Below are 7909 nucleotides of genomic sequence, written 5' to 3'. Positions count from 1 at the left end.
AATCCTCCTCCCTTCAGTTGGGAGCAGGTCAGAAGAAGGGTCTCGACTTGAAACGTGGCCAATTCCTTCTCTCCATAGATGCTGCCTCACCCGCTGAATTACCCCAGTATTTTGTATCTACCTTTGATTTACCAGCATCTGCAGTTCCTTCTGTAAACAACTGAATTTTGAGCACCATGGTCTCACGAGGACCAATCAACGTCGAGATTCCTCGCGACGAATAGGAATGCAGCAACCCTCCTGCGGATTAAAGATCGCCGCCCATCCAACCAATCGCCAGCAGGAGACGCGGAGGTGCTATTCCGACCAATCGGCGCGCGGGAAAGCAAAGCGGTGCGACCAATCAGTGTGGGGGATTGTCCCCAGCGGGGCGGGGCGGGGAGGGTCGGCGACCAATCGGGTTTCGAGCAGCGTCGCCCAATGGAGAGCGCGCTCGGGCTGCCCTCAGCTCGAGCCGGAGTTGTCCGTCGAGAGGAAAAGCGGCGCGGAAAAAGAAGTCCGAAGCTCCCACTACCAGCCAACCAACCAACCGCCCTCGCTTCACCATGGGCGCCAAGGCGGAGCTCACCGACAACAAGCGGCTCAGCTGCAAAATCTGACATTATAATCTCCAGCGGTCCAAAGTTTTTTTTGTATAGCTTTTTTTTTTTAAAGCATGTTTGATGCATTTGTGTGGAGAACGCTCACACACCCACACACACATGCACTGACTGACTGACAAAACTCAAACTTTGTCAGCAGCAGGCTCGATGGTGTTAAAAAAGTTGGGATGTCTTCTATTAGGAGTTGAAACTTTTAAGGTTCAGCCGATTTCTGTGAAACATTAGAGTTACCTCACTTACTGCAGTAAACTTGCATCGGAAATATAAAACAAGTTAAAAAAAAATATTTTAAAATAAGCAAGTTGGAAGTTAATGATCAACCAGGAGTTAAAGGAGGGAGTTAAATTCAAAGGGATTAATTATCACTGTCTGGAATTCCCTGGCTTCGGATCAGTGGAATTAAAGGAACAAAAATTGCCGCGGATTGGAAAGAAAACGCGTCAATTTCTACCTCTTTCCCCCCTGGGTGTGGGGTTGAAAGCGGCCGAGAGGCTGGAGGAGTGTCGGGCAGACCATCAGGACTTTGGAGAGAGACCCGAGCCCTGACCGGGGAGCTGGCAATGATTAATTCTGGAAAAGCGGCAAGAGATTAAACCCAACCCGATCCTTCTCACCATCGTAAAAGAAATCGCCAGGCGGCGGATCAGAGCTCGCGTTTATTCATTTCAGGTTTTAAAACATTTCATCCGGGGGGGAGGAAATCGGCAACTGAAAGAGTTGATACCAAAGCACAAGCAATTGCAAAAGAGCGATCTGACTGCACTGATCGAGAATATCAACAGATGATGGGAGTCGCGAGTTGTGAGCTGATCGATAATCGCGTTAACACGGTGTTAGTTGTGGACGATGATTGCCCAGAGATAATCGATAAATCAGGGGCTGGAACCCCGGGCCCGGGGGAGCTGATCGCTAATTCGAGCAGGAAGAGGACACCAGACTCCGAGGCTACCGGCCATAAACTAATTGTAAGATCAACGACGTCGGTAATCAATCATTCGAAGGATCGATGCCAAAACATATTCGTGCAAGGTCCGGTTGGGACCTTTCACCTACGAGGGATCGATGAGCGGCGGTCGGATTCAGTCCGTACTCGGGGTATGGGAATTGCCAAAGAAAACGGGAGTACGGACAGTGCAATCAATAACCAAAGGGAAATAAAGCAAGGGCCTTGTTTGAGAGAAGTAATCAATAACCAGGTGATTGGGATCCCAAGTGACGGTGGGATGGATGCACCGATCATGGAACCGAAATCGGGAAAATTCAAAAAGACACTCGGATTTGCCTGTGCAGGAAGAAACTTTAATATGTTTGGATGTTTTGGGGGATTGTGGACATTTGTGCTGTTTCATATCCACGTGCTACAGACCCTTGCGCAAGGTAAGACGAGACGAGCATTTAGTTTGTCTGGAATCATTCTGACGAGGAGGGTTAAAGTGTTGTTTACCGACCAGATTTAAAAAAAAAATCGGGGATTGCTAACGAGAGCAAGTGCGTGTTGTAGTTTAAGAATTTAATTTTTTTTAAGAGGCTTCGCGGTCAACAAACTGGCAGACAAATAGTGCACCTAAAGTGTTAAACGTGGAATATTATACGCTATCATTTTTCACAGGCGGCGTACTTTCCAAACTGAATTGTAGTATTAAGGAACAATTATCCACCGGCGACAGAGTTAATGAGACAGCGTCCTATTTCAGTTTTTTTCCAAGAAGAAGGATTAATAATTGAAACATTAGGCACCAATCAGTATAAATGAGTGCCTTTACCGGCCCCGCTTTTCATTGGCGATTGTAACACTAAATGGCAGCGTACAGTTCTAATTTATTTTTTATTATTTCAAACCAATCTCCCAGACTCACAGTGTTTGTTTTATTTTGAACCATCTAGCGTTCTTCCATATGTGTGCAAAGCCCACTGCAGTTAACCGACTAAAAGTGTTGTTGCTTCGCGATCGTATATTGTTTGATCTGTGAGATGAGTCACAGAAAGTATTCAGCACCGAACAGTTTTTACTTGGCGAATGTTGTATCATGGATAGACAAAATGTAGGAATGTTACAAAATTTTGAGGTTTTAAAAATCAAGCCTGTAATTTATCCCATCAGATAAAGCATAAAAATAACTTTAATTTGATACCTAATTCACTTTCATATCTTCAGTATTAAAAACGTTATGGTCATTTACATACTCGGAAATCAGCATCTTGTTCCCTATTGCTTTTCCATTGACTTAACACAAAAGCTGTTATTAGGACAGTCAAAAGCCCATAACTTCCTTAAAAATTAAAAGAGCTGTATGCCATTTTCAGTTATTGTAGATTGAAGCATTCTGAAACAAATATGAAACGTCTTACTTGGATTAAAGCATAAAATTAGTTAGTTACCTAATTGTAGCTAATTACAAAATTGACTTGTGACGGAAGTAGTAATAAACACCGAGACTGCCTTAAATTCAAAAATGCGATATTCTCAAGATCAGAACTTTAATATTATTGTATTATATGCTGTAAGTCCGTAACAGACAGGTAAAGAAATTACAATTTCTAGCAAAAGACCAAGTCTTTATGGAGAAGATCAATTGCTAGCTGGCATATCATAATCAGTAGCATCATCATACGCCTCAGATTGTAACCAACAAGCAACTCTGTACACCTTGTTTTTCCTCAACTTTTCAATTTTGGCATTGTAAACTACAAGTTTTTGCGCTTCAAACCACGCATGACATGCCTTTCTGTCCACAACTTTCCCATTAAGAATGTCCTGTAGATCATCACATTTGGAGTAGTCCAAATTCAGATAACCTCTGCGAATGCTGTCTAAATCAGTCTCTTTTGCTGGGCATTTGGATTGACAATTTTGCATTTCTTCTTCGGAGACATCAGTCTAAAATGTAAAGAAGAAAAAAAAACACTGAACAGCATTAACAGAAGCAAGTTATTATTTGCAGTTTCAGAAAAAAAGGTAGAAATTATAAAGTTAAATGCTAAAACAAATATTAAATACCCAACAAAAAATTCATATTCATCAGTTTCATCAAATCAATTATTCATCTAATCAATTAAATTCATCTAAATTCAATTACTAGATCTAAACATCTATCCATTTCTTTAAAAAAGGCAACAAAAATTTAATAGCCTAAGTATCCAAATAACAAACGGATCCCATTCACACAAGAATTCACAATATAACATGATTTTAAAATCTCACTTTGTCATGAATTTATATGCCAAATGGAAGGAATTTAATGTTTAATTCCCATAAATTAATCCAGAAACATCCTTTCTCAAGATAATCAAAATCATAATTTTTTGCACAATACATCTGACTACAACTGCACTATAGACATTTAGTATGAAAATATTGATCATGGATAGACAATAACACAAAATATAGGTGGTTTAGATGTTCTTATGACATGATTGTGCAAAAAAAATAATGAATTTGATTGAGAGTGGATGTTTCTGGAATATGATCGATTGGAATGTTGCCGTTGCCATAAATTTTAAGCCCCTATCGGCAGGCAAGACATGGCCGATTCGTATGTGGGCCTAAATAACATTTTTCGCATCATAAGATTAAAAAGAAATCAAACCAAAAAGCAAGATAATATGTTAATAAACGATATACCTTTTGTTTTGTCCTGATATTGCGATCCGTGATGTTGAAGGCGTTAGAAGTCGCATTTAACTTCAATCCAGCGATGCAATGGTCCAGCAAATTAAAAAAAAATAAGCCGGGAATTTAAGCCCGAACGATCAGCTAGCAACCCGAGGAAATCCCTCTCCGACAACCAATACAAACCTGCATTTTAATCCCCCCCCCCCACAAAGCCTCCGGAATCGCACGCACCGGCAGTGGCAGATCTGTAGTGCCGCTGATGGTAGGTTTCGTAACAACTCTACAAAATGCTGGAGTAACTCAGCGGGACAGGCAGCATCTCTGGAGAGAAGGAATGGGTGACGTTTCGGGTCAAGCCCCTTCAGTCTGATTTAACCTTTGATTTAAACTAGCATATCCAGTTCTTTTCCTACACACGTTGTATCATGGATGTTTGGTTATTTAAATTAATTTTCTTGAAGGGGACGTCATCATAATTTGTGTACCTATAACTCGTTTATTAAAGTTGCAGTAGCCTTGATCCTAATTCGTATCTCAAGAAGTGGTATTTGTTTAATAAAATTGATTTTTTGCAAACCATCGGTACATGTAAATTCTTATAATTTAAACGTTTTAAAATGTAACTTTAATATCAACTTTAACATAACAACAATAACATAACCTGTACATCTACTTATTTTGCATTGACTTTATTTAATTTCCATGACTTAGTTTATGGCTCTGGTTTCTTATATATTCACTTTTACTTAGAAAACAGACCAAAATAATGGATGGTAGACAAAAATGCTGGAGAAACTCAGAGGGTGAGGCAGCATCTATGGAGCAAAGGAATAGGCGACGTTTCGGGCCGAGACCCTTCTTCAGTCTCCAGCATTTTCGATTTTTCCAGCATCTGCAGTTCTTTCTTAAAAATATTGGAAGGATTCAGATTGATTAGCTATACACAATACACAATACAATTTATTTGTCACTTGAACCTCATAGAGGCTCAAATGAAATGTTGTTTCTGCAGTCATACACACATGGAAAAAAAAGACCCAAGACACAACACAATTTACACAGACATCCATCACAGCGCATCTCCTCCTCGCTGTGATGGAAGGCAAAAAAACTTATCTCTCCCCTGCACTCCCCATTCCCCTCCCGATGTCAGAGTCAAAGTCCCTGGCGGGCGATGGCAATTGTCCCGCGGCCATTAAAGCCACGCCGGGCGATGCAAGGCCACGCTCCGGGTCTTGTTGTTGGAGCCCCCGGCGGGCGCTAGCAAAGTCCCGCAGCCGTTGAAGCCACGCCGGGCGATGATGTAAGGCCCTGCTCCAGGTCATCCTCGACCCCGCTACTCGGGCGGGAGAAGTCGCCGTTGCAGAAGCCTCGAAAAGCGGGCTCCCGATATTACTGTCTGCCAGACCTGCGGTAAGCCTCCGAATCTCCGGGGGTTGGGTCACAGCAGCGCGCCACCACAGCTCCACCCGCTCCGGACTTGGCCAGCTCCATGATGGTGAGTAGCTCCGCAGCTCCGTGACTGGAGCCCCAGGACGTTCCTGCTGGAGGCCGCTCCACGTTGCAGCTCCAACGACAACGGAGACCCAACTGGGAAAAGGTCGGGTTCTCCGTGCAGGGGAAAGATTTTAAAAGTTTCCCGCCCCCCCCCCCCCCACACACACATACCCCATCAAAAAAATAATAAAAACTACATTAAAACAGGACAAAAAATAACAAAAAGACAAACGGACTGCAGAGGCCGCTGCAACGTGAGTCGCGCCGCCCACCGGGAACTATCCGCTATCTGTTTGGATGTAGTGTTATCATATTTCCTTGCATGATGACAAATCTGAGGAAGGACATTATTGCCATAGAGGGAGTGCAGAGAAGGTTCACCAGACTGATTCCTGGGATGTCAGGACTGTCTTATGAAGAAAGACTGGATAGACTTGGTTTATACTCTCTAGAATTTAGGAGATTGAGAGGGGATCTTATAGAAACTTACAAAATTCTTAAGGGGTTGGACAGGCTAGATGCAGGAAGTTTGCTGCCGATGTTGGGGAAGTCCAGGACAAGGGGTCACAGCTTAAGGATAAGGGGGAAATCCTTTAAAACCGAGATGAGAAGAACTTTTTTCACACAGAGAGTGGTGAATCTCTGGAACTCCCTGCCACAGAGGGTAGTCGAGGCCAGTTCATTGGCTATATTTAAGAGGGAGTTAGATGTGGCCCTTGTGGGTAAGGGGATCAGAGGGTATGGAGAGAAGGCAGGTACGGGATACTGAGTTGGATGATCAGCCATGATCATATTGAATGGCGGTGCAGGCTCGAAGGGCCGAATGGCCTACTCCTGCACCTAATTTCTATGTTTCTATGTTTCTATGACAGCCTTTTGTGCCAGCTGACAGAGTGATAGCTGATTGAATATGGTGGGATGAGCACCCGACCAGGCACAAGAATCCAACAGACTTGTCAACTCGGTATTAAGAGTTGGGAGCTTTAATCTCCATTCCTCAGACTATCCAGAGTTGTGTTCAAGCCCTGTCCCAGTCCTACTGCAGACTCCCTGCTTTATCCAGACTACCTGACCCTCCAACTATCCTTTTGATTCAGAGGTTGGCGTTGGGGGGCCGCTACTCTTCACGTTCTATATCAGTGATTTGGATGATATGAAGATAGGTGGAGGGGCATGGATCGTAGAGGAAACATGGAGTCTGCAGAAATACTTGGGAAGGTTGGGAGAGTGGCAGATGGAATACAGCATAGCAAAGTATGCAGTCATGCACTTTGGTAGTGGGAATCAAGGCGTAGACTATTTTCTAGATGGGGACAGGATTCAGAAATCAGAGGTGTAAAAGGACATGGGAGCGCTGGTGCAGAATTACCAAAAGTTTAATTTGCATGTGGGATCAGTAATAAGGAAGGCAAATGTAATGTTAACATTTATTTTCTGTAGACTAGAATATAAAAACAGGGATGTAATGGTGAGGCTTTATGAGGCACTAATTAGACTGCACTTGGATTATTGTGAGGAGCTTTAGGCCCCATATCTGAGGAGGGATGTGCTGGCATTGGAGTTTAGAAGGATGATGTGGGGAATTTACTGAATAGTGAAAGGCCTGGATAGAGTGGATATGGAGTTCAGTTCAGTTTTATTTGTCATATGTAGGTTAACACAGGGTCAACGGTACAATGAAATGTGTTAGACAAGACAATAGTTGGAGAGTCTAGGACCCAGAAGTCAGCCCCAGAATAAAAGGACGTACCTTTGGAAAGGACATCAGGAGGAATTTCTTTAGTTGGAGGGTGAGAATGTGTGGAATTCAGGCCAAGTCATGGGGCATTTTTAAAGTGGAGACAGACAGATTCTTGATTAATAAGAGTGTCAGAGGGTATCGTGAGAAGGCAGGAGAATGGGGTTGAGAGGGAAAGTTTTAATGGCAGAGAAGATTCGATGAGCTACATGGCCAAATTCTGCTCCTGTAACTTACGAACTTTCCCCCGTAATAATTTTGTCTACCATTGAGGATGTCCATTTGAGGTGAGTAAAAAATTTGGAAGCAATGTGTGGAAGCTTTTTTGGAGATACTTGGAGAATTGTTGAAATCTGGAATGAAGGGAAAATGAGGCAAATCTTCTCTCCCCATGAGAAGTATTTAGACAAGCACTTGTGGTACCATAGCATAGTAGGTTATAGACGGTGATGCAAAATA

General features: G+C 42.9%; 1 protein-coding gene across 2 annotated transcripts in view; it reads left to right on the top strand.

The window, feature by feature from the left end:
• Positions 1–452: 452 nt before the first annotated feature.
• sdk1 (sidekick cell adhesion molecule 1) overlaps positions 453–7909 on the top strand; it is a 577103-nt gene continuing 569646 nt past the window's right edge. For both annotated transcript variants that reach the window (XM_033041133.1, XM_033041132.1), the window contains exon 1: positions 453–1979. In XM_033041133.1, coding sequence (XP_032897024.1) covers positions 1385–1979 — 595 coding nt within the window. In that variant the 5' untranslated portion in view covers positions 453–1384. The remainder of the gene's footprint in view (positions 1980–7909) is intronic.

The sequence above is a fragment of the Amblyraja radiata genome, chromosome 22 (genome assembly GCF_010909765.2).
Source record: "Amblyraja radiata isolate CabotCenter1 chromosome 22, sAmbRad1.1.pri, whole genome shotgun sequence".
In the NCBI taxonomy this organism is placed as follows: Eukaryota; Metazoa; Chordata; class Chondrichthyes; order Rajiformes; family Rajidae; genus Amblyraja; species Amblyraja radiata.
Note: the sequence above shows the minus strand (reverse complement) of the source record. Positions and strands in the feature narration are given on the sequence as shown.